This window comes from Ranitomeya imitator, chromosome 1 (genome assembly GCF_032444005.1).
Source record: "Ranitomeya imitator isolate aRanImi1 chromosome 1, aRanImi1.pri, whole genome shotgun sequence".
Taxonomy (NCBI): Eukaryota; Metazoa; Chordata; class Amphibia; order Anura; family Dendrobatidae; genus Ranitomeya; species Ranitomeya imitator.
This window is the reverse complement of record NC_091282.1, coordinates 750,322,197-750,350,100: the sequence shown is the minus strand read 5'-3', so window position 1 is coordinate 750,350,100 and position 27,904 is coordinate 750,322,197. Positions and strand designations below refer to the sequence as shown.

General features: G+C 44.2%; 1 protein-coding gene across 2 annotated transcripts in view; it reads left to right on the top strand.

Annotated features, from left to right (window-relative positions):
• TDRD9 (tudor domain containing 9) overlaps nucleotides 1-27,904 on the top strand; it is a 405,241-nt gene that overhangs the window by 306,588 nt on the left and 70,749 nt on the right. For both annotated transcript variants that reach the window (XM_069734376.1, XM_069734388.1), the window contains 4 exons: nucleotides 3,567-3,667; nucleotides 3,852-4,022; nucleotides 6,067-6,178; nucleotides 6,576-6,788. In XM_069734376.1, the coding sequence (XP_069590477.1) occupies nucleotides 3,567-3,667; nucleotides 3,852-4,022; nucleotides 6,067-6,178; nucleotides 6,576-6,788 (597 nt within the window). The remainder of the gene's footprint in view (nucleotides 1-3,566; nucleotides 3,668-3,851; nucleotides 4,023-6,066; nucleotides 6,179-6,575; nucleotides 6,789-27,904) is intronic.

Sequence of the window (27,904 nt, the reverse complement as noted above, 5' to 3'; positions counted from 1 at the left end):
TTGACTCCCCCCTCCCATCGGGTATCTTAAAAATCTACACACAGTAACGGAATACAGCAGTTCTCAGACTTAATTAATTTCTACAAAACCTTCATCACTCAATTCATATGAAAATCCAGACCACCTTAGAAAAACCTATGATTGAGAATATTTTCCTCATCTTTGGGCTAACAATATCAGATTCATCACACAAATTCAAAGTCTTCTCTTCCATGGAAACATGATTCTCCTTTAGAGCTAAATATCCTTACTTTGTCGTGCACAATACCGAGCGGCCTTACGGTTTGTATCACGGGTCTCTCTGTCCCCCACTGGGACAACCCAAAAACGCAGTACTCAGCGAAAGGAGGAGGGCGTCTTAAACTTCCCTCCGGACACCTCTGGATATATATACTGTATACTTCTATATATTCCTGAGTTACGTATCGCAGGGTCCGCAACTCCAGTGTTCAAGGCCCACCAACAGGTCATGTTTTCAGGATTTCCTTTGCATTGCACAGGTGATGCAATTATTACCTGGGCAAGACTAAGGAAATCCTGAAAACATGACATGTTGGTGGGCCTTGAGGACTGGAGTTGGGGACCCCTGACGTATCCTACCCAATCTTCGATCACCTCACCGCGCCTGATTCTAACAATGATCAGGAATTCAGGATATTTTGACTATAAAGAGAATTACATCACTGGTCAATCCGGGGTGTCCGAGCCTTATGAGGTATGGTTCGAGCACTGGGCTCCCAACGGAACTACACCTCTATATGATTCCACCCAAAAATCACCCCACCATCGGGGACAAACCTCAGATCCTCTTTGCAGCACAAACACAGGAAAACCACACCAAACGGTCAGTCTGGACAGTATAACTGCCAACTTACCGTGGTTGTTGTGGGGGATGATCAGTCCCAATTTTCCAGTGCCCGTGACTGCTCCGAGGGTCCTTTGTCTGGTTGTCCTCCGGGGGGCAGAGGAGTTCCTGTTTGGGGCCCCACGTTACGGGCGCCAAGCTGTTGAGGGAGGATCTAAAGTGATCCTTCACGGTTGACTCAGTGATTTCCAGATTAATCTACAGGGCGTTGCCGGCAACTGAAAATGACCAGACGGAGACTCGTGCCTCTGTATGGGGGATCGAGCAGATCTCTGGGCCCTCGTTTATTGTGTATGAGTTTTCATAGTCATAGAAATTATACTTCAACCAATCAGCATAAGAACACGCTCACAGTTCTTAACCTATAAGAATACAGGAAAAACTTAATCCATGAGGATACAGGAAAAATGGAAACTACAGATATGGTCGTGTCTTTTTGGCATAAAAAAGATATTAACAGATGCCTCAGTCTTGTATAGCGATACACCCACGAGTCTCTTATCTGGCTCGAGTTAGAACACTCAAGGTCTTTATACCAATTATAAATCATAGCCTAGTTGAATAACAAAATGTTATCTTCGTGAGAAACAGGACAGAGTTACTTCATAGCAGCTGTAACCTTCTACCTAAGTAAATAACAGAATTTATCTTTAACCAACAAGAAAATGGAGTCAAAGCACAAAATGGAGAATCTAGCACAAAATGGAGAATCTTTCATAACTTGTTCCTTCACAATATGATAGATCTATCTATCTATCCCATATCTATCATCAATCTAACATCTATCTGTTATCTATCATCCATCTCTGTGTGTGTAAACCTTATTCTTCAATGGAGTATGTAAATAAAGAGGTTGGACAAGAAATTACATCACAATTCTTTTTTTTTTTTGTATATTTTTATTTAGCTTACAAAAACACACACAAATCCGCATGAAAAAAATGCACGAAAAATGTATCAAAAACGCATGTAAAAATGCAGGTGACCTGCCAGTGACCTCAGGTGCAGATTTTACCTGCGTCAAATCCTGACGCAAACCTGACCGTGGAAACATACCCCTAAGGATATGTTTCCACGGTCAGGATTGCATCAGAATGTTGCATGGTGTATGTGCTCACAGTCTAGATGAGTCCAGCTCTGTTACATCTGGATGCCTGACATCCAAATGTAGCAGAGCTTGTAGATGATCGCCGGAGATAACTCTCCAGCTATCACCTACACTGTAGCATTCTAACAATCAGCTGATTGCGAGAAACAGACTAGTGACCGGAGATAACCCCCGGTCACGTGCACGGCAGTTCTCGCAATAAGAAAAGTTATCGCGAGAACGGCAGTGGACGCAGGACTTTTTGTGGCGGGACAGGTGAGCCGGGATGTAAATTAGGAGACATGCGTAGTAAGCTGCATTTACGCAGTTACTACGCATGTGACTAATCATTATTATTATACATTTTATAGCGCCATTTATTCCATGGCGCTTTACATGTGAATACGGGGCAAATATAGACAAATACATTAAACATGAGCAAAAAACAAGGCACACAGGTACATAAGGAGGGGAGGACCCTGCTTGCGAGGGCTCACAGTGTGCAGGGGATGGGTGAGGATCTTTACCGCATCTAATGATTATCGGTAATTTACGGTGCAGTAACGGAGCGTCGTCGCATTGTAAGGACATGCTGCGTTCTGAAAAGACGTGCGGCATGTCCGTTTACGCGGGTCTGCCGCCTGCGTGTTTTAAAGCATAGTGGAGACGGGATTTCAGGAAATCCCCTCCAATATGCTGTAACATTTGGATGCTGCGTTTTTGATGCTGCGTAGAGACGCAGCGTCAAACACGCAGCGTTTACTGACCGTGGAAACACAACCTTAAATGTGGTTCTGAGCACCTTGAGGGTTGCAGTTTGGTATCACATTTGGGTATTTTCTATCCTATAGACGCCTCAAGGTGACTTAAACGTGATGTGATCCCTTCCAAAAAACCCTTATAACTTCCTAACAAAAAAAAAAATTTTGGTTCCAAAATTATGCTGATGTAAAGTAGACATGTGGGAAATGTTACTTATTTCCGGTCCGGGGCCTCCATCTTCTTACAATGACGTCCTCTTCTTGTCTTCATGCTGCTCCGGCGCAGGTGTATTTTATCTGTCCTGTTGAGGGCAGAGCAAAGTACTGCAGTGCGCAGGCGCCGGGAAAGGTCAGAGAGGCCCGACGCCTCCACTATCATGAAGTACAATATGTCACGAGAAAACAGTCTCACCCATTGAGATCCATGGAAGCGTTCCAGAGCTATTACCTCATAAAGTGAGAGTGGTCAGAATTGTAAAAATTGGCCTGGTCATCAACGTGCAAACCATCCTCGGGGGGGAAGGGGGGTTGTGGATGGGGGCAAAGGGGTTGTTTAAAGTTCATGTGATAAGAAAGGTTAAGAAAAACTGATGGGTGTTATGAAAAAAAATAAAGCAAGTAATTTCTGCATCTCTGTGACTCTCTGAAGTCGTACCCTCAGCAATCCTATAGATAATGAATAACTTGGCATTTTGAGAATAATCCTTTAGGATGGAGAAACGTGGAGATGAATAACTTGATTGCTTCTACTCAGTTTTAAACTATATAGAAATAGTTTGTAATTACTAAGGCATAATGGAAAAATGCCAAATAATGTTGGAATTGATTTACTTGTCATTAATTCTTCGAGCAGCTGAAGAATGTTCCACCTTACGGATTTCTCTACCACAAGCAGATACAGTCGCTCTTCCGACAGTGCGGTCAAGTAAAATCTATATTATTCGATGGGTCTCGGTAAGTCCTATCTTTAGTAGTGGCTGAATTTGACAGATTATTGTCATTACTTTTGTATCTGTGGTTCCTGGGAGGTCATTAATTAAACACCATGGGATAAAGTAATTGTTTTTCAATATTATTTAGTAACCTTGTTTTATTTAAGAAAGCAAAAAAATAATTTTTTTACTTATTTTTTAATTAGAGCCTTTGTGGAGTTTTCTCGCAACCCTACTGAAAGGTTTAAGACCCTCACCGCAGTACATTTGGCTCTTAAGACTGCACAGCTGAAAGTCCCTCTGACCCTGAACGTCCATTCTGCAGAGACCATTGAAGAAAAGGGTGCAGAAAACAGCTGTACCTTAAAATTAACCAGGTGCGTTTCATTTCAGCCATAGTTTGCTGTATTTGCTGGGAAAGTAATTGGCGTATATGTCAAGCATAAAGTGCAGGGTTCCATTTACTTGACAGTCTAAGGCTTCTTTCACACTTCCGTCTTCCAAATCTGCACAGGATCCGTCAAGACGCTGAAATGACGGATCCTGTGCAGATTGCGGAAAACGTGTGCACTGGGCCTGTCTTTCTGACAGAAGGCTATGTGCACCTGTTGTGTATGCGTCTTCGCAGCGGTTTTCCGCTATGAAAACGCATACACAACACAAACCAGGTTAAAGAAAAAAAATCGCAGTATTCTCACCTTCAGGTGTCCTGCGCACCGATGCTCCCGGCAGCTAGCGTTCCTAGTAATACATTGCGAAATCTCGTGAGAAGTCGCGGTCTCGCGAGATTTCGCAATGTGTTACTAGGAACGCTAGCTGCTGGGAGCATAGGTGATGCTGCGCGGGATGTCGGTAGGTGAGAAATGAATATTGCGATTTTATTTTTTTTATTTTTTTTATTTTTCACATATCTTGTTACTATTGATGCTGCATAGGCATCATGTGAGGAGCGTCGTGCACTGGATGCATCGGGCTTTGGCCGCCCGTCGTCTCGGAAAAACGTTCAAGGGAAATGTGAAAGCAAATACTTCCGTCGGTACATCGTGCCGACGCTTCGTGATGGGCGACTACCGACGGAAGTGTGAAAGAAGCCTAAGGCTACTTTCACATTTCCGTCTTTCCTCTGCCGTCGCAATACGTCGTTTTTTAAAAATGCAGGATCCTGCATTTTCCCATAGACTTGTATTAGTGACAGATGGACACACGTTTCGTCCGTCGTGCACTGAATCCTGTGGAATGTGACGGGCCGTCTTTTGCAAAAAACGTTCAAGGTAATGTTTTTCTGTACGTGGTATCCAGTGTTTCAGACTGCGCATGCACAGCAGGAAATTTTGCACTCACTCTCTTTCCTCACCCAGAATACAGACGGAAATGTGAAAGAACAATCTTGCGTTGGTACTTTACAACCGATGTTGGTGGGCACCACTACTGGGGATCACCTATTGCATGCTGAAGACAACAGCACAACAAACTAAGAAAAGATAGCATGCATTTTGCAGGGATCACAACACAAAAGTATCAGAAAAAAATAGTAAGTTTTATTTGGTCATAATACAAACACTGCAAAAAGATTAAAAACATTTAAAATTGCAAACATCGAACAAATACACAGACCCATAATAGTCATACCCTTGTCGCACCCCAAACAAAGATCAATATCTATGATGCTAATAATCACTCAAAAGTAGCCACACAGAGAAAACGAAGTCATCCTATACAACCTGAGCCTACGAATAGGGCTTCCTGAATAGGATCTCTGTGAGGAGCATCAATGCAATAAGAGGTAAAAGAAATGGCGGAGACAAGGGCACTAAATGCATTATTGGCGTCGTAGATATTGATCTTTGTTTAGGGTGCGACAAGGGTATTACTCTATTATGGGTCTGTGTATTTGTTTGTTTGTTTGCAATTTTATATGTTTTTAATCCTTTTGCAGTGTTTGTATTATGACCAAATAAAACTTACTATTTTTTCTGATACTTTTGGGTGGTGATCCCTACAAAAAACATGCTATCTTTTCTTAGTTTGTTGTAATCTTCCGTCGTTACGTCGCGCTGATGCTTTGTGACTGGCGACTACCAACGGAAGTGTGAAAGCTGCCTAAAAGAAAGACCCGTTTTCTACAAAAGCATCCATTAACCTCTTCATAACTTGTAATGTGGGTATATGGGGTAGGCACAGAAGCTGAGCCCACATCTGGCAATAATCTGCTTTAAAGTTCAGATATGATGAGAGCGGAACTTAAAGCATTTTTCTTATGTTGTTTTTTTAAGCAACCTTATCTAAAATGTATATGACATAATGAAATGAAATATCCATGAAGGGAAATAATTTGCACACCACTCCAGGATATGTTGGCACTAAATAAGCATCATACATTAGTATTGATTGTGTGTGGTTTTTTTCCCCCCATCATTTTAGAATTACTGTGGATTTTCACAAACAGACCATAGAGCCCGTCCATATTTCCCACCTGGTCAAAGATCAACTGGAAACAATAAAAGGGCTCATTTTGTCTATCAATGTGACAGAGGTAAGCGATAGCGTTCACTACAGTTTATTTTTCACTTTTTGCTCCTTCTTGCAACTTAAGTGTCCTGGGGTAGCTGTATACTCCTACTTGCTGATTGCATGGTGTCATATAATGTGTCAGTGTGCCAGCTATCTAGTATGTCTCCATCTGCACGCTTGCTTAACAGTACACGTCTTCAGTTTTCCTGACGTATACTGTACCCTTTCCATCTGCTCCCATTCATCAGAGGGCCACTGCATAATATTGTGTTACATGTGTGGGTCCTTATGGTGGACGAATGCCTCTCCATCCATTTATCCTTCCTGACTGCGGCCTCTGTGACATTCTTTCTGATCATGGGCATAGACTCATTGTGTACTGAGCCTTAAATCTTCAATGTATTCTCTTATCTATGAAGGTGGTGGAAGTCGGCCATTTCTGGGGTTATTGCATTGATAAAAGAAATTCGGATCTTCTTGGACATCTGGCTGCAGAAATCAATCGCCACGAGCTGCCACTTCTCTCTAAACGGCCTCACCCAGATCTGGTGTGCTTGGCACCTTTTCAAGTATATGACAACCGCCGATATTATCGAGCTCAGATACTGTACATTTCTGGAGGAGAGGCCGTGGTAAGTTGTGCACCTGTATTATTTTTCAAACTCTGTATTATAATCCCTCATTGCAGGAGATTTATATTGAATCCGCTGCCTCGGGGTAACTCTAGACTCTGCCCTGTCCCTCAAACCGCACGTCCAAACTCTTGCCATCTCCTGTTGCCTCCAACTCAAAAATATTGCCAGAATCCGTCCCTTCCTCAGCCCACAATCTACAAAAACTCTTGTGCACGCCCTCATCATCTCCTGCCTGGAATACTGCAACACCCTCCTCTGTGGCCTCCCCGCTAACTCCCTTGCACTGCTCCAGTTTGTCCTCAACTCTGCTGCTCGGCTAATCCACCTCTCTCCTTGCTACTCCCCTGCTTCTCCCCTCTGCAAATCCCTCCACTGGCTCACAATTACCCAACAAATCCAGTTCAAGCTACTAACACTGATCTACAAAGCCATCCACAACCTGTCCCCTCCTTATATCTTTGAACTAATAATCCCAATATCTTCCCTCACGTAATCTTCGATCCTCCTACTCTCCTCCACACTTATTCGTTCCTCACACAACTGCCTCCAAGATCTCTCCCGAATATCCCCCATCCTCTGGAATTCCACGCCTCAACAAGTTCGATTATCCACCACCCTCAGATCCTTCAGACAGAACCTGAAAACCCATCTCTTCAGGAAAGCCTACAGCCTGCAATAACCATTCTGCCTCACCACCCACCCGAGCTGCCGCCTCACCACCCACCCGAGCTGCCGCCTCCAACCACCGAGCTGCCACCTCACCAACCACCCGAGCTGCCGCCTCACTAACCACCAGTGCTTCAGCACCCCCGACGTCTCTTCCCCATTATCCTGTAGAATGCAAATCCTCAAGCACAGGGTCCTCTCCCCTCTGTACCAGTCTGTCATTGTAAATTTATTTTCTGTTAACAATATCTTTAACCCTGTATGTAACCCCTTTTGTCATGTACAGCACCATGGAATTAATGGTGCTATATAAATAAATAATAATAATATGGGATGATGGGTCCATGATGACAAAGCATATCGCTGAATTGAATACATGGAGAACTTCACAGTTGGACTAAGCATAAGGAGTACACCACGTGCATGGTAAATCTGTACTAATAGAGTTCACTTATATGTGCAGATCGACTCTTCATCCCTATAAAAAAAACTTTAGATTTACTTGTGTAACATTTATGTGATCTACCCCAAAGAGAAGGCTGAAGCAGTTTTTCTCTTTCTTTATTGCTTTGGGGGACACAGGTAACTATGCTGCTGACAATACACCAATAAAGAGTTGGCTTCACCTCAGCAGTGTTCACCCACTGACCGTCACTAAGCTAGTCAGTTTTAGCTTAGTGTCAGTACGAGGCAGACCTGGATCTGATTTTAGATCCGTCTTCACCCTGTTGTGTGGTGTTAATCTTTATTTGATCACCCATGACAGCACTACGAGAGAGAGGATCCACCCACCAAGGATCAGAAACCTACAGGCTAATACGGGTGGTACCTGTCTCCCGCATCAGTTGGCTTCCTGTCCTTTATATGGGAACCTGTGACAGGCTTACCTGTTGAAGACGGACGAAGGATTTACTTTTGCCCGGCTGACCGTTTCGGTCATTAATTCCTTCTTTGCCTCGGCCGGCGCGGTGTTCCCTGTGGCTGCACTATATACGCTCAAACAGGCTGGCACGTGGGTTTAATGGTATCGTGAGGGACGTCCCCTGCCCGACACGTCCTGGATCCCTCCCCACATGGGGCGGAGCTGGAAGTGCTGCACTACCGGAAGAGGCGGACACAGCGCATGCTGTCGGCTGCAGGTGTGCTCGATGGCGACATCTAGAGGCAGTCTCATGTGGTGCTCCATCGCAATGGAAGTACAGAAGGTGGGCCCCACCTTTGGTGTGAATGAAAACATAAATATCAATTGGGTCCAAGGAGCTGTACAGGAGCCGGAAGTACTTCGATATTGGGAGCAGGAGGTAATATTGATTGGGGCTGCAATCACTTCTTAAGTCTCCCCAACCCAACTATCCTCTATTAACATGGAGATGGACTTGGTGCAGAAACATGAGCAGCAGCTGCATGGGAAGCCCAAGGAGCAAGTGAAGCATTGTCACCTTCGGGGTCAGTGGAAGTGGCCGTACCACAGATGGATGAGGATCTGCATGCAGGTCCAGCCAACGAAGTTCCAACAAGATGGATGAATCTGCAGCCTCCAGAGAAGATCTCCCGGCTGAGAAAGATCCATCCTCCAAATTGGGAATTAAGTGCTTTGCGAAGACCAAGCACAATGAGTGCACTCTGTACAGTGCCCTATTAGCAGACTCGTATCAGTTAACTGTTAGGCTATGTGCACACGTTCCGGATTATTTGCTGATTTTTCACGTTTTTTGCGTGTTTTTTCGGCGGTATTCCGCAGCAAAAACGCATAAAAATCGCATACATTATGCATCCCGTCATTTCCAATGAATTACACAATTTTTGTGCACATGCGGATTTTTCCGCAAAAACGCATGCAGAAAAATACACAGCATGTTCATTAACCCCTTCATGACCCAGCCTATTTTGACCTTAAAGACCTTGCCGTTTTTTGCAATTCTGACCAGTGTCCCTTTATGAGGTAATAACTCAGGAACGCTTCAACGGATCCTAGCGGTTCTGAGATTGTTTTTTCGTGACATATTGGGCTTCATGTTGGTGGTAAATTTAGGTCAATAAATTCTGCGTTTATTTGTGATAAAAACGGAAATTTGGTGAAAATTTTGAAAATTTCGCAATTTTCACATTTTGAATTTTTATTGTTAAACCAGAGAGTTATGTGACACAAAATAGTTAATAAATAACATTTCCCACATGTATACTTTACATCAGAACAATTTTGGAAACAAAATTTTTTTTTGCTAGGAAGTTATAAGGGTTAAAATTTGACCAGCGATTTCTCATTTTTACAACGAAATTTACAAAACCATTTTTTTTAGGGACCACCTCACATTTGAAGTAAGTTTGAGGGGTCTATATGGCTGAAAATACCCAAAAGTGACACCATTCTAAAAACTGCACCCCTCAAGGTACTCAAAACCACATTCAAGAAGTTTATTAACCCTTCAGGTACTTCACAGCAGCAGAAGCAACATGGAAGGAAAAAATGAACATTTAACTTTTTAGTCACAAAAATAATCTTTTAGCAACAATTTTTTTATTTTCCCAATGGTAAAAGGAGAAACTGAACCACGAAAGTTGTTGTCCAATTTGTCCTGAGTACACTGATACCTCATATGTGGGGGTAAACCACTGTTTGGGCGCACGGCAGGGCTTGGAAGGGAAGGAGCGCCATTTGACTTTTTGAATGAAAAATTGGCTCTACTCTTTAGCCGACACCATGTCACGTTTGGAGAGCCCCCGTGTGCCTAAAAATTGGAGCTCCCCCACAAGTGACCCCATTTTGGAAACTAGACCCCCCAAGGAACTTATCTAGATGCATAGTGAGCACTTTAAACCCTCACGTGCTTCACAAATTGATCTGTAAAAATGAAAAAGTACTTTTTTTTCACAAAAAAATTATTTTTGCCTCAATTTTTTCATTTTCACATGGGCAATAGGATAAAATGGATCCTAAAATTTGTTGGGCAATTTCTCCCGAGTACGCCGATACCTCATATGTGGGGGTAAACCACTGTTTGGGCACACGGCAGGGCTCGGAAGGGAAGGCGCACCATTTGACTTTTTGAATGGAAAATTAGCTCCAATTGTTAGTGGACACCATGTCGCGTTTGGAGAGCCCCTGTGTGCCTAAACATTGGAGCTCCCCCACAAGTGACCCCATTTTGGAAACTAGACCCCCCAAGGAACTTATCTAGATGCATATTGAGCACTTTAAACCCCCAGGTGCTTCACAGAAGTTTATAACGCAGAGCCATGAAAATAAAAAATAATTTTTCTTTCCTCAAAAATGATTTTTTAGCCTGGAATTTCCTATTTTGCCAAGGGTAATAGGAGAAATTGGACCCCAAATGTTCTTGTCCAGTTTGTCCTGAGTACGCTGATACCCCATATGTGGGGGTAAACCACTGTTTGGGCGCACGGCAGGGCTCGGAAGGGAAGGCACGCCATTTGGCTTTTTAAATGGAAAATTAGCTCCAATCATTAGCGGACACCATGTCACGTTTGGAGAGCCCCTGTATGCCTAAACATTGGAGATCCCCCACAAATGACCCCATTTTGGAAACTAGACCCCCAAAGGAACTAATCTATATGTGTGGTGAGGACTTTGAACCCCCAAGTGCTTCACAGAAGTTTATAACGCAGAGCCATGAAAATAAAAATAAAAAATTATTTTCTCAAAAATGATCTTGTAGCCTGCAATTTTTTATTTTCCCAAGGGTAACAGGAGAAATTTTTACCCCAAAAGTTGTTGTACAGTTTCTCCTGAGTACGCTGATACCCCATATGTGGGGGTAAACTACTGTTTGGGCACATGCCGGGGCTCGGAAGTGAAGTAGTGACTTTTGAAACGCAGACTTTGATGGAATGGTCTGCGGGCGTCACGTTGCGTTTGCAGAGCCCCTGGTGTGCCTAAACAGTAGAAACCCCCCACAAGTGACCCCATTTTGGAAACTAGACCCCCAAAGGAACTTATCTAGATGTGAGGTGAGCACTTTCAACCCCCAAGTGCTTTACAGAAGTTTATAACACAGAGCCGTGAAAATAATAAATACGTTTTCTTTCCTCAAAAATAATTTTTTAGCCCAGAATTTTTTATTTTCCCAAGGGTTACAGGAGAAATTGGACCCCAAAAGTTGTTGTCCAGTTTCTCCTGAGTACGCGGATACCCCATGTGTGGGGGTAAACCACTGTTTGGGCACACGTCGGGGCTCAGAAGGGAAGTAGTGACTTTTGAAATGCAGACTTTGATGGAATGGTCTGCGGACGTCACGTTGCGTTTGCAGAGCCCCTGGTGTGCCTAAACAGTAGAAACCCCCCACAAGTGACCCCATTTTAGAAACTAGATCCCCCAAGGAACTTATCTAGATATGTGGTGAGCACTTTGAACCCCCAAGTGCTTCACAGACGTTTACAACGCAGAGCCGTGAAAATAAAAAATAATTTTTCTTTCCTCAAAAATGATGTTTTAGCAAGCATTTTTTTATTTTCACAAGGGTAACAGGAGAAATTGGACCCCAGTAATTGTTGCGCAGTTTGTCCTGAGTATGCTGGTACCCCATATGTGGGGGTAAACCACTGTTTGGGCACACATCGGGGCTCGGAAGTGAGGGAGCACCATTTGACTTTATGAATACAAGATTGGCTGGAATCAATGGTGGCGCCATGTTGCGTTTGGAGACCCCTGATGTGCCTAAACAGTGGAAACCCCTCAATTCTAACTCCAACACTAACCCCCCCACACCCCTAACCCTAATCCCAACTGTAGCCACAACCCTAACCCCAACCCACCCCTAACCACAACCCTAACCCCAACACACCCCTAACCCTAATCCCAACTGTAGCCATAACCCTAATCACAACCCTAACCCCAACCCACCCCTAACCACAACCCTAACCACAACACACCCCTAATCACAACCCTAATTCCAACCCTAAGGCTATGTGCCCACGTTGCGGATTCGTGTGAGATTTTTCAGCATCATTTTTGAAAAATCCGCGGGTAAGGGGCACTGCATTTTACCTGCAGATTTACCGTGGATTTCCAGTGTTTTTTGTGCGGATTTCACCTGTGGATTCCTATTGAGGAACAGGTGTAAAACGCTGCGGAATACGCACAAAGAATTGACATGCTGCAGAAAATACAACGCAGCATTTTTGCGTGGTATTTTCCGCACCATGGGCACAGCGGATTTGGTTTTCCATAGGTTTACATGGTACACATAAGTGTTTCCAGCCATGGCCGATGATATTGCAGCATCGGCCATGGCTGGATTGTAATATTTCACCAGTTTTTTAGGTGAAATACTACAAATCGCTCTGATTGGCAGTTTCACTTTCAACAGCCAATCAGAGCGATCGTAGCCACGGGGGGGGTGAAGCCACCCCCCCTGGGCTAAACTACCACTCCCCCTGTCCCTGCAGGCCGGGTGAAATTGGAGTTAACCCTTTCACCCGGCCTGCAGGAACGCGATCTTTCTGTGACACAGCATATGCGTCACAGGTCGGAATGGCACCGACTTTCATGACGCATACGCTGTGTCACAGGTCGGGAAGGGGTTAATTTTGTGGATTTTTTTTTACAGATTTCTCACTGTTATTGAATTGGGAAGCTCCAGAAAAAAACACGCAAAATCCGCGCAAAAAAACGCTACTAAAACATGAGAAAAACGCGTGCATATTTTATGCGGAAAATCTTCGGTTTTGCTCAGAAAATTTCCGCATAAAATCCTGACGTGTGCACATAGCCTTAAGGTACCGTCACACATAACGATATCGTTGCTTTTTGTGACGTAGCAACAATATCGTTAACGAAATCGTTATGCGTGACAGCGACCAACGATCAGGCCCCTGCTGGGAGATCGTTGGTCGCTGGGGAATGATCAGGACTTTATTTCGTCGCTGTATCACCCGCTGACATCGCTGAATCGGCGAGTGTGACGCCGATTAGCGATGTCTTCACTGGTAACCAGGGTAAACATCGGGTTACTAAGCACAGGGCCGCACTTAGTAACCCGATGTTTACCCTGGTTACCATTGTAAAAGTTAAAAAAAAACACTACATACTTACATTCCTGTCGCGTCCCTCAGAGTCAGCTTCCCTGCGTCCCCCAGTGTCAGCGCCGGCCGGCGTAAAGCAGAGCACAGCGGTGACGTCACCGCTCTGCTTTCCGGCCAGCGCTTACACATGCAGGGAAGCTGACGCTGGGGGACGCGACAGGAATGTAAGTATGTAGTGTTTTGTTTTTTTTACTTTTACAATGGTAACAAGGGTAAACATCGGGTTACTAAGCGCGGCCCTGCGCTTAGTAACCCGATGGTTACCCGGGGACTTCGGCATCGTTGGTTGCTGGAGAGCTGTCTGTGTGACAGCTCTCCAGCGACCACACAACGACTTACCAACGATCACGGCCAGGTCGTGTCGCTGGTCGTGATCGTTGGTAAATCGTTAAGTGTAACGGTACCTTTAGACATTCATACAGCAGACAATGACGGAGGAGACACCTAACTTCACTACCAGTTTGAAAACTATTAAAGCTAAAATTGGCAAGGCCCTCTCTAAGAAAGGGAAGCAGAAGAGGGAAATGGATAGGGATGTCTCCCGATTTCTGAGGTCTCCCTGGTATCCGACTTGGAGAATAGCTCAGTGCATTCCACATCGTTAGCCTCGACCTCGGATGGTGGCTCAGGACACCGTTGTTTCTCATTAAATGAGTTTGATGGACTGGTTAAAGCGGTCCGATCTACCATGCGCATCGTGAACAATAGACCGGAGAGGTCAGTGCAAGATTTTGATGAACCGTGGCTTTGACCCAATGAAGAGCAATTTTCCCTTGAAATGATAAAATCCAGGTGCTAGTACGGAAAGAGTGGAGTAAGCTGGAAACTGTTTCCTGCCCCCTTCGTTGAAAAGGAAATACACCTTTGAGGAACCCTCTTCATCCTGTTGGGGCAAAGCTCAAGGCTGGATGTGACAATAATAAAGGCGTCCAGGAAAGCCTTTCTCCCCTTTGACGATATGGGGGCTCTAAAGGACTCATTAGACCCTCCCTCACACACACACACACACACACACACACACACACACACACACACACACACACACACACACACACACTTTTTCTGATATCCAAAACATATGGCTCCTCCAGGATTGTTAATTTGAAAGCCCTGAACAAGTTCATGATAGACTCCATTTTAAAGGTTTCCACTATCAAGTCGATAATAAAGCTACTTTTTTTCTGGCCGTACTGGATTTAAAAGACCCATACTGTCATGTGCAATGGTCATGGATGGGGGTGGTTAGGCATTTCCAATTCAGGGCCCTCCCGTTTGGGTTAGTAGTAGCCCCTAGGGTTTTTAGAAAGGTGGTGGCGGAAGTCATGGCTCATCTCTGAGAATACGATATCTTAAACATCCCTTATCTGGATAATTTCTTGGTGGTAGGAAATTCAACCCACCAATGTAAAAATATAAAAATATCTAGAGGTACCGTAGTAATGGTCACCCTAAGCAGTCTGGGCTGGTGGTTGAGTTCAGAAAAATCCCAGTTAGTTCCTTAATTACTCAACAGTTACTTGAGATTCTGATAGATTAAAAGATCCAGGAGTGTCAGCTCCCAGTATCTAAAATAGAGAAAAACCAGTACCTGGTGTCATGTGTCTTAAAAATGCAATGTCCTTGCTGGGCACTTTGAAATCATGCTTCCCAGCGGTTTCATGGACACCATTTCATGCCAGAGCGCTGCAGTGGGATGTGTTATATAACGAGGTTTTACATTATTTCCTCGAACAGTACAGTCACTTTGGTGGTTAGAGGTATCAAATCTGTCCACAGGGTTTCCCTGGGTGAATAACCCATCTTAATATAGGAAAGAAAGATAATACCATGGTGGATTTTTTGAGCCGCAATCCTCTGAGACAGGGGGAATGGATACTAGATCGAGATGTCTTCGTAGGTATAGTCTGGATGTGGGGCCTCCCAGTGGTAGATCTGTTTGCCGCCAAACTAAACCGGAAAGTGAGGGAGTTCTGTTTCCTGAACCCCAGGAAAAAAAACCCTTGGCTGTCGACGCTCTCCTGATTCCCTGGAATTTCAGCCTGGCATATGCCTTCCTTCTAGTTTCATGGATTTCCCTGGTGTTAAGAAAAATAGGGGAAAGCTAGGTAATGGTCATCTTGATTTCCCGCTTCTGGCCCAAGAGACCTTGGTTCTCGTGCCTGAGAAGGATGTTTATGTCAGATCCATAGGTTTTACCGGAAATGTCAAACCACCTTGTTCAAGGGACGATATTTTATCCATAAGTAATCTGCCTCCACTTGACAGCATGGAATTTGAAAGGTCATTGTTAGAAAAGCGAGTTTTTTCCGCCAATGTCATATCTACCCTGCCTCAGAGTAGGAAACCAGCCACAACTGGAATATATGCTAAAACGTGTAAGAAAAAAAAAAGTTCTTAACCTTTTCATGTTCTAAGGTAGAGGGGCACCCATAGGAAAGATTTTGGAGTTTCTTTTGAGGGACCTTGAATTAGGGTTATCTTCCAGCACCTTAAAGAATGTACAATTATCAGCTTTCAGGGCCTTTATATAGTTGAGACTTACATGTAACTATTGTGTATTGAAATTCATTAAAGCTTCTTTAAAATCTAGACTCATTTTAACCCCTTCCCGACCCATGACGCCACGTAGGCGTCATGAAAGTCGGTGCCAATCCGACCCATGACGCCTATGTGGCGTCATGGAAAGATCGCGTCCCTGCAGATCGGTTGAAAGGGTTAACTCCCATTTCACCCGATCTGCAGGGACAGGGGGAGTGGTAGTTTAGCCCAGGGGGGGGTGGCTTCACCCCCTCGTGGCTACGATCGCTCTGATTGGCTGTTGAAAGTGAAACTGCCAATCAGAGCGATTTGTAATATTTCACCTATTATAACGGGTGAAATATTACAATCCAGCCATGGCCGATGCTGAAATATCATCGGCCATGGCTGGAAATACTAATGTGCCCCCACCCCACCCCACCGATCGCCCCCCCCCCCAGCCCCCCGATCTGGCCGGTACACTGCTCCGGCTCCCCTCCGTCCAGTGCTCCGCTCCCCCCCGTGCTCTTGTCCGCTCCCCCCGTGCTCCAATCACCCCCCCGTGCTCCAATCACCCCCCCTGCACTCCGATCCACCCCCCGTGCTCCGTTCCACCCCCCCGTGCTCCGTTCCACCCCCCCGTGCTCCGTTCCAGCCCCCCCGTGCTCCGTTCCACGCCCCCGTGCTCCGTTCCACGCCTGCCGCGCTCCGATTCCCCCCCCATGCTCCGATTCCCCACCCCATGCTTCGATCCCCCCCCCCCCCCTGCTCCCCCTCCCACCCCATCATACTTACCGATCCTGCGGGGCTCCGTCCGTCTTCTCCCTGGGCGCCGCCATCTTCCCTGGCCGGCAGATTCGTTCCAAAGTACATTTTGATCACTGAGATAGATTATATCTCAGTGATCAAAATAAAAAAAATAATAAATGACCCCCCCCTTTGTCACCCCCATAGGTAGGGACAATAAAAAAATAAAGAAATTTTTTTTTCCCACTAATGTTAGAATAGGGGTAGGGGTAGGGTTAGGGCTAGGGTTAGGGCTAGGGTTAGGGTTTCGGTATGTGCACACGTATTCTGGTCCTCTGCGGATTTTTCCGCTGCGGATTTGATAAATCCGCAGTGCTAAACCGCTGCGGATTTATGGCGGATTTACCGTGTTTTTTTCTGCGCATTTCACTGCGGTTTTACAATTTACAATTGCGATTTTCTATTGGAGCAGTTGTAAAACCGCTGCGGAATCCGCACAAAGAAGTGACGTGCTGCGGAATGTAAACCGCTGCGTTTCCGTGCAGTTTTTCCGCAGCATGTGTACAGCGATTTTTGTTTCCCGTAGGTTCACATTGAACTGTAAACTCATGGGAAACTGCTGCGGATCCGCAGCGTTTTCCGCAGCGTGTGCACATACCTTTAGAATTAGGCTATGTGCACACGGTGCGGATTTGGCTGCGGATTCGCAGCAGTGTTCCATCAGGTTTACAGTACCATGTAAACATGAAAAACCAAATCCGCTGTGCCCATGGTGCGGAAAATACCGCGCGGAAACGCTGCGTTGTATTTTCCGCAGCATGACAATTCTTTGTGCGGATTCCGCAGCGTTTTACACCTGTTCCTCAATAGGAATCCGCAGGTGAAATCCGCACAAAAAACACTGGAAATCCGCGGAAAATCCACAGGTAAAACGCAGTGCCTTTTACCCGCGGATTTTTCAAAAATGATGCTGAAAAATCTCACACGAATCTGCAACGTGGGCACATGGCCTTAGGGTTAGGGTTGGAATTAGGGTTATGGCTACAGTTGGGATTAGGGTTAGGGGTGTGTTGGGGTTAGGGTTGTGATTAGGGTTATGGCTACAGTTGGGTTAGGGTTAGGGGTGTGGGGGGGGGGGTTAGTGTTGGAGTTAGAATTGAGGGGTTTCCACTGTTTAGGCACATCAGGGGGTCTCCAAACACAACATGGCGCCACCATTGATTCCAGCCAATCTCGTATTCAAAAAGTCAAATGGTGCTTCCTCAATTCCGAGCCCCGACGTGTGCCCAAACAGTGGTTTACCCCCACATATGGGGTACCAGCATACTCAGGATAAACTGCGCAACAATTACTGGGATCCAGTTTCTCCTGTTACCCTTGTGAAAATAAAGAAATGCTTGCTAAAACATCATTTTTGAGGAAAGAAAAATGATTTTTTATTTTCACGGCTCTGCGTTGTAAACGTCTGTGAAACACTTGGGGGTTCAAAGTGCTCACCACATATCTAGATAAGTTCCTTGGGGGGTCTGGTTTCTAAAATGGGGTCACTTGTGGGGGGTTTCTACTGTTTAGGCACACCAGGGGCTCTGCAAACGCAATGTGACGCCCGCAGACCATTCCATCAAAGTCTGCATTTCAAAAGTCACTACTTCCCTTCTGAGCCCCGACGTGTGCCCAAACAGTGGTTTACCCCCACACATGGGGTATCCGCGTACTCAGGAGAAACTGGACAACAACTTTTGGGGTCCAATTTCTCCTGTAACCCTTGGGAAAATAAAAAATTCTGGGCTAAATAATTATTTTTGAGGAAAGAAAACGTATTTATTATTTTCACGGCTCTGCATTATAAACTTCTATGAAGCACTTGGGGGTTCAAAGTGCTCACCACACATCTAGATAAGTTCCTTTCGGGGTCTAGTTTCCAAAATGGGGTCACTTGTGGGGGGTTTCTACTGTTTAGGCACATCAGGGGCTCTGCAAACGCAACGTGACGCCCGCAGAGCATTCCATCAAAGTCTGCATTTCAAAACGTCACTACTTCACTTCCGAGCCCCGGCATGTGCCCAAACAGTGGTTTACCCCCACATATGGGGTATCAGCGTACTCAGGAGAAACTGGACAACAACTTTTGGGGTCAAATTTCTCCTGTTACCCTTTGTAAAATAAAAAATTGCAGGCTAAAAGATCATTTTTGAGAAAATAATTTTTTTTTTTATTTTCATGGCTCTGCGTTATAAACTTCTGTGAAGCACTTGGGGATTCAAAGTCCTCACCACACATCTAGATTAGTTCCTTTGGGGGTCTAGTTTCCAAAATGGGGTCATTTCTGGGGGATCTCCAATATTTAGGCACACAGGGGCTCTCCAAACGTGACATGGTGTCCGCTAATGATTGGAGCTAATTTTCCATTTAACCCCTTCACCCCAAAGCCTGTTTTCACCTAAGTGACAGGGCCAATTTTTACAATTCTGACCACTGTCACTTTATGAGGTCATAACTCTGAAACGCTTCAACGGATCCTGGTGATTCTGACATTGTTTTCTCGTGACATATTGTACTTCATGATAGTGGTAAAACTTCTTCGATACGACTTGCATTTATTTGTGAAAAAAACAAAAATTTGTCGGAAATTATGAAAATTTAGCAATTTTCAAACTCTTAGTTTTTATGCCCTTAAATTAGAGAGTTATATCACATAATATAGTTAATAAACAACATTTCCCACATGTCTGCTTTACATCAGCACAATTTTGGAAACATAATTTTTTTTTGTTAGGACGTTATAAGGGTTAAAAGTTGACCAGCGATTTCTCATTTTTGCAACAAAATTTACAAAACCATTTTTTTACGGACCACCTCACACTTGAAGTGACTTTGAGGGGTCTATATGACAGAAAATGCCCAAAAGTGACACCATTCTAAAAACTGCACCCCTCAAGGTACTCAAAACCACATTCAAAAAGTTTATTAACCCTTCAGGTGCTTCACAGGAATTTTTTGAATGTTTAAAAAAATTGAACATTTAACTTTTTTTTCACAAAATTTTTACTTCAGGTCCAATTTGTTTCATTTTACCAAGGGTAACAGGAGAAATTGGACCACAAAAGACGTTGTACAATTTGTCCTGAGTACGCTGATACCCCATATGTGGGGGTAAACCACTGTTTGGGCACATGGCAGAGCTCGGAAGGGAAGGAGCGCCATTTGACTTTTCAATGCGAGATTTGCTGGAATTGAGATCGGAGCCCATGTCACGATTGGAGAGCCCCTGATGTGCCTAAACAGTGGAAACCCCCACAAGTGACACCATTTTGGAAAGTAGACCCCCTAAGGAACTAATCTAGATGTGTGGTGAGCACTTTGAACCTCCAAGTGCTTCACAGAAGTTTATAATGTAGAGCCGTAAAAAAAAAAATTATATTTAATTTTCACAAAAAATGATCTTTTTGCCCCAAATTTTTTATTTTCCCAAGGGTAAAAGGATAAATTGGACCCCAAAAGTTGTTTTGCAATTTGTCCTGAGTACGTCGATACTTCATATATAGGGATAAACCACTGTTTGAGCGCATGGCAGAGCTCGGAAGGGAAGGAGCGCCATTTGACTTTTCAATGCAAAATTGGCTGGAATTGAGATCGGACGCCATGTCGCATTTGGAGAGCCCCTGACGTGCCTTAACAGTGGAAACCCCCCACAAGTGACCCCATTTTGGAAAGAAGACCCCCTAAGGAACTTATCTAGATGTGTGGTGAGCACTTTTAACCCCCAATTGTTTCACTAAAGTTTAGAATGTAGCATTGTGAAAATTAAAAAATCATTTTTTCTTTCCACAAAATGATGTTTTAGCCCGCAATTTTTTTTTCTCCCAAGGGTAACAGGAGATAGTGGACCACAAATGTTATTGTCCAATTTGTCCTGAGTACGCTGATACCCCACATGTGGGGGGGAACCACCGTTTGAGTGCATGGCAGAGCTCGGAAGGGAAGGAGCACCGTTTGAAATGCAGACTTAGATGGAATGGACTGCAGGTGTCATGTTGCATTTGCAGAGCCCCTGATGTACCTAAACAGTAGAAACTACCCACAAGTGACCCCATATTGGAAACTAGACCCCCCAAGGAACTTATCTAGATGTGTTGTGAGAGCTTTGAACCAACAAGTGTTTCACTACAGTTTATAACGCAGAGCCGTGAAAATAAAAAATATATTTTTTTCCACGAAAATGATATTTTATCCCCTATGCTTTCATTTTCCCAAGGGTAACAGGACAAATTGGACCCCAAAAGTTGTTGTCCAACTTGTCCTGAGAACGCTGATACCCCATATGTTGGGGGGAACCACTGTTTGGGCACACAGGAAAACTCGGAAGGGAAGGATCCCTGTTTTACTTTTTCAAAGCAGAATTGGCTGGAATTGAGATCGGACGCCATGTCGCGTTTGGAGAGCCCCTGATGTGCCTAAACAGTGGAAACCCCCAATTATAACTGAAACCCTAACCCCAACCCTAACCCTAACCCTAGCCCTAACCCTAGCCCTAATGGGAAAATGGAAATAAATACATTTTTTTACATTTTATTATTTTTCCCTAACTAAGGGGGTGATGAAGGGGGGTTTGATTTACTTTTATAGCGTTTTTTTGGCGGATTTTTATGATTGGCAGCTGTCACACACTAAAAGACGCTTTTTATTGCAAAAAATAGTTTTTGCATCACCACATTTTGAGAGCTATAATTTATCCATATTTTGGCCCACAGAGTCATATGAGGTCTTGTTTTTTGTGGGACGAGTTGATGTTTTTATTGGTAACATTTTCGGGCAGATGACATTTTTTGATCGCTTTTTATTCCGATTTTTGGGAGGCGGAATGAACAAAAACCAGCAATTCCTGAATTTCTTTTAGGGGGGGCGTTTATACCATTCCACGTGTGGTAAAATGGATAAATCAGTTTTATTCTTCGGGTCAGTACGATTATAGCGATACCTCATTTATGTAATTTTTTTATGTTTTGGCGCTTTTACACAATAAAAACTATTTTACATAAAAAAATAATTGTTTTTGCATCGCATTATTCTGAGAGCTATAACTTTTTTATTTTTCTGCTGATGATGCTGTATGGCGGCTTTTTTTTTGCGGGACAAGATGACGTTTTCAGCGGTACCATGGTTATTTATATCCGTCGTTTTGATCGCGTGTTATTCTACTTTTTGTTCGCCTGTATGATAATAAAGCGTTGTTTTTTGCCTTGTTTTTTTTTTTTTTTTTTTTTTTTTTTGCGGTGTTCACTGAAGGGGTTAACTAGTGTGATAGTTTTATAGAGCGGGTCGTTACGGACGCGGCGATACCAAATATGTGTACATTTATTGTTTTTTTTTTTTTTTTTACATAAATAAATGTATTTATTGGGAAATGTTTTTTTTTTTTTAATTTGGGGATTTTTTTAAATTTTTTTTTTTACACATTCTATTTTTTTTTTTTTACTTTCTAACATTGTCCCAGGGTGGGACATCTCTGTATTAGATCAGATCGTTGATCTGACACTGTGCATAGCACACTGTCAGATCAACGATCTGACAGGCAGCTTAGCTGGCTTTCCAGCGCCTGCTCTTAGCAGGCGCCGGCTAGCCAGGTCACTTCATGACCCGGAAGGAGTCCGGCGGCCATCTTGGATCCGGGGACTCCTTCCGGTTCACCGGAGCAACGCGATCTCATTGCGTTGCTCCGGTGGGAGAGCGCAGGGAGCCCCCGTCCCTGCGCGATCCACCTCTATGCCGCTGTCACTACTGACAGCGGCATCAGAGGGGTTAAATGCCCGCGATCGGCGATAGCGCCGATCGTGGGCATTGCTGCGGGGTGTCAGCTGTCATATACAGCTGACACCCGCACCCGATCACCGCGGCGCTCAGCGCGAGACCGCGGTGATCGGTGCGCCGTACTAGTACTGCTGCTGGCACTTATGCAGTCCTGGCAGCGCAGTACTAGTACGGCGGCTGGCGCGAAGGGGTTAAAAAGCCAAATGGCGTGCCATCCCTTCCGAGCCCTGCCGTGCGCCCAAACAGTGGTTTACCCCCACATATGGGGTATCAGCGTACTCAGGACAAACTGGACAACAATATTTGGGGTCCAATTTCTCCTATTATCCTTGGCAAAATAGGAAATTCCAGGCTAAAAAATCATTTTTGAGGAAAGAAAAATTATTTTTTATTTTCATGGCTCTGCGTTATAAACTTCTGTGAAGCACCTGGGGGTTTAAAGTGCTCAATATGCATCTAGATAAGTTCCTTGGGGGGTCTAGTTTCCAAAATGGGGTCACTTGTGGGGGAGCTCCAATGCATAGGCACACAGGGGCTCTCCAAACGCGACATGGTGTCCGCTAACAATTGGAGCTAATTTTCCATTCAAAAAGTCAAATGGCGCGCCTTCCCTTCCGAGCCCTGCCGTGTGCCCAAACAGTGGTTTACCCCCACATATGAGGTATCTGCGTACTCGGGAGAAATTGCCCAACAAATTTTATGATCCATTTTATCCTACTGCCCATGTGAAAATGAAAAAATTGAGGCGAAAAGAATTTTTTTGTGAAAAAAAAGTACTTTTTCATTTTTACAGATCAATTTGTGAAGCACCTGAGGGTTTAAAGTGCTCACTAGGCATCTAAATAAGTTCCTTGGGGGGTCTAGTTTCCAAAATGGGGTCATTTGTGGGGGAGCGCCAATGTTTAGGCACACAGGAGCTCTCCAAACGCGACATGGTGTCCGCTAACGATGGAAATAATTTTTCATTCAAAAAGTCAAATTGCGCTCCTTCCCTTCCGAGCCTTACCATGTGCCCAAACAGTGGTTTACCCCCACATATGAGGTATCGGCGTACTCAGGAGAAATTGCCCAACACATTTTAGGATCCATTTTATCCTGTTGCCCATGTGAAAATGAAAAAATTGAGGCTAAAAGAATTTTTTTGTGAAAAAAAAGTACTTTTTCATTTTTACGGATCAATTTGTGAAGCTCCTGGGGGTTCAAAGTGCTCACTATGCATCTAGATAAGTTCCTTGGGGCGTCTAGTTTCCAAAATGGGGTCACTTGTGGGGGAGCTCCAATTTTTAGGCACATGGGGGCTCTCCAAACGTGACATGGTGTCCGCTAAAGAGTGGAGCCAATTTTTGATTCAAAAAGTCAAATGGCGCTCCTTCCCTTCAAGCCCTGCCGTGCGCCGAAACAGTTGTTTACCCCCACATATGAGGTATCAGCGTACTCAGGACAAATTGGACAACAACTTTCGTGGTTCAGTTTCTCCTTTTACCATTGGGAAAATAAAAAAATTGTTGCTAAAAGATAATTTTTGTGACTAAAAAGTTAAATGTTCATTTTTTCCTTCCATGTTGCTTCTGCTGCTGTGAAGCACCTGAAGGGTTAATAAACTTCTTGAATATGGTTTTGAGTACCTTGAGGGGTGCAGTTTTTAGAATGGTGTCACTTTTGGGTATTTTCAGCCATATAGACCCCTCAAACTGACTTCAAATGTGAGGTGGTCCCTAAAAAAATGGTTTTGTAAATTTCGTTGTAAAAATGAGAAATCGCTGGTCAAATTTTAACCCTTATAACTTCCTAACAAAAAAAAATTTTGTTTCCAAAATTGTGCTGATGTAAAGTAAACATGTGGGAAATGTTATTTATTAACTATTTTGTGTCACATATCTCTCTGGTTTAACAGAATAAAAATTCAAAATGTGAAAATTGCGAAATTTTCAAAATTTTCGCCAAATTTCCGTTTTTATCACAAATAAACGCAGAATTTATTGACCTAAATTTACCACTAACATGAAGCCCAATATGTCACGAAAAAATAATCTCAGAACCGCTAGGATCCGTTGAAGCGTTCCTGAGTTATTACCTCATAAAGGGACACTAGTCAGAATTGTAAAAAACGGCAAGGTCTTTAAGGTCAAAATAGGCTGGGTCATGAAGGGGTTAAAGATAAATTTGGTACCATGGGATATAAATGTAGTACGGACAGCCATACAGGGAACCTGTCAGTACGATTGTGCCGTGTAACCTACAGACAGTGTCAGGTTGGCGCCGTTACACTAATTAAAATTCTACCTTGGTTAATGAAATCCGACTTGCAGTTGTTTAATCTTTATTTTCAGTTTTGAGTTAAAGATATGCCCGTGGTTTTTTTTTTTTCTTTCAGAGAATATGAAGGATAATAACAAAACTTTTTTCTCCACTCATGGTTCGTGGTTGGGTGAAGCTATTTATTGTTTACTAGATGGTGGCCCGATTCTAACGCATCGGGTATTCTAGAATATGCATGTCCACTTAGTATATTGCCCAGCCCACGTAGTATATTGCCCAGCCAGGTAGTATGTTGCCCAGCTACGTAGTTTATTCCCCAGTCACGTAGTATATTGCCAAGTCACGTAGTATATTGCCCAGCCACGTAGTATAATGCCCAGCCACGTAGTATACAGCACAGAGCCACGTAGTATATTGCCCAGCCACGTAGTATATTGCCCAGCCACGTAGTATATTGCCCAGTCACGTAGTATATTGCCCAGCCACGTAGTATATTGGCCAGCCACGTAGTATATTGGCCAGCCACGTAGTATATTGGCCAGCCACGTAGTATATTGGCCAGCCACGTATATTGCCCAGTCACGTAGTATATTGCCCAGCCACGTAGCATATTGCCCAGTGACGTAGTATATTGCCCAGTGACGTAGTATATTGCCCAGCCACGTAGTATATTGCCCAGTGACGTAGTATACAGCACAGAGCCAACTAGTATATTGCACAGCGACGTAGTATACAGCACAGAGCCACATAGTATATTGCCCAGCCACGTAGTATATTGGCCAGTCACACAAAGTATATTGCCCAGCCACGTATGTCACAGGTTAAAAAACAAACAAATACTCACCTTCCGAGGGCCCCTTGTAGTTCGGTCACATGACCGTGACGTCACGGCAAGTCGTTCTCGCGCAGGACCTGTGATGACGTCGCGGTCACATGACCGTGACGTTATGACAGGTCCTTCTCGTGCAGGCGCGCAAGGCCTGTGATGACGTCGCGGTCACATGACCGTGATGTCATGGCAGGTCCTTCTCCCATACTATCCTTGCAACCGTAACCTGCCGCTTGCATCGAGCGGTCACCGGAGTGTAGCCAGGAGCGGGAAAGGCTGCGGAAGGTGAGTATATAATGATTTTTTATTTTTTTTATTAATATTAGATGTTTTTACTATTGACGCTGCATAGGCAGCATCAATAGTAAAAACTTGGTCACACAGGTTTAATAGCGGCGGTAACAGAGTGAGTTACCTGCGGCATAACTTTGTCCGTTACCGCTGGCATTAACCCTGTGTGAGCTGTGACTGCGGGGAGTATGGAGCGGGCGCCGGGTGCTGACTGCAGGGGAGTAGGGAGGGAATAATCGGACTGTGGCCGTCGCTGATTGGTCGCGGCAGCCATGACAGGCAGCTGGCGAGACCAATCAGCGACTTGGATTCCATGACATGCAGAGTAGAAGGAACAGCGCTCCAAACGGGTGTTTATCCAAAAGAAGCAAACTTTATTTCAGCCATGGTAGAATAGCAACGTTTCGACTGCACACCAGCCTTTTTCAAGCATACAACATGGTGCTGTGGGCTGTCTTAAATAGTGTGCACTCCACGCAGGGAGCCAATCAGTATCCAGTGTCAGCCCACTATATACATATAAGTAATACATTTATCAAAACAGACATCAGATATAAAAAACAGTACATCAATATACACATATAACACCACCCAGTGTAGTTCTATATTATACAACCTATACTCACAAAAACAAGCAATGTTTCTTCTCTTCTCACCATATGTTTCCATATTGTGTAGTCATCTCCATGGTGACTGCTTCCCATAATGCTTTGCTGCATGATGTAATCCTGTGTTAATTCAGCCAATCATGGCTATCGGCGCCTAGCATAGATCCAACCTATAAATGTTTTTATATCATCAGAGAGTAGCACAGCCTACCAATGACGAACGATCTAACTTGGCAGTAAGCTAGCTGAATCATCTCTAGTCGACAATCACGTCACATCCAGCGCCATTCACAGCGTTCCAGCGCACATAAACACCCGTTTGGAGCGCTGTTCCTTCTACTCTGCTGGACTTGTACTTTTCCGGGTGGGTTCCCTGGACTTGGAGCGTGCGCCCTTAGTAGTGAGTGCTGCTGGTCATCTGCAAATTGGACAAGTTGGATTCCATGACAGACAGAGGCCGCGACCAATGAATATTTGTGACAGAAGGACAGACAGACAGAAAAACGGAAGTGACCCATAGACAATTATATAGTAGATTTTTCCAGAGTGGCTCAATGATATTGAGGCCAGGAGACTGAGATGGAAAACTCCAGAACCTTGTTGTCATGTTGGAATGTCAAAGTACGTCCAATGCGCAGCTTCCAGGCTGATGATTGCAAGTTTGCCTCCAGCATTTGCTGCTGATGTGCTGCATTCATTTTTCCTTAAACTTTGACCAAGTTTCCTGTGCCTTTGTAGCTCACACAACCCCCAAAAAATCAGTGATCCACCTCTGTGCTTTACAGTAGGAATGGTGTTCCTTTCATCATAGACCTTGTTAACTGCTCTCAAAATGTAACGTTTATGGTTGTGGTCAAAAAGTTGAGTTTCTTTATGGCTTCATTGGGGGACACAGGTAAGCATGGGTGTATTCTGCTGTCGCTAGGAGGCTGACACTAGGCAAAAAAGGAAAATGGCTCCTCCTCAGCAGTATACACCCACCGACCAGCACAATGCCCTTCAGTTTAAGCTTAGTTATCTGTAGGAAGCAGACCTGGATCTGCTCCCAGATGCGCATTTTCTTTTTCATGCTCCTTGTTTGTGTTTGTTAACATTTTCCCTTTGTCCTTCATGTTATTCTTCTTATGAAAGCTGTAGGAGGAAACCGCACAAAAATATAGGGTCTTACCTGGGATATAAGTGGTCAGTACAATATGATTTCACTCACCAGACGTAGTTCATATAGTGCATTATGAAGATTTGCTGCAGCAGATCCACGGGTCCAACTAAACGGACCGTTAAATATCAGAAAAGGGGAAAAAAAATGAAACAGAACAACCACTTTTTTTCCCCCCACTTCTGATATT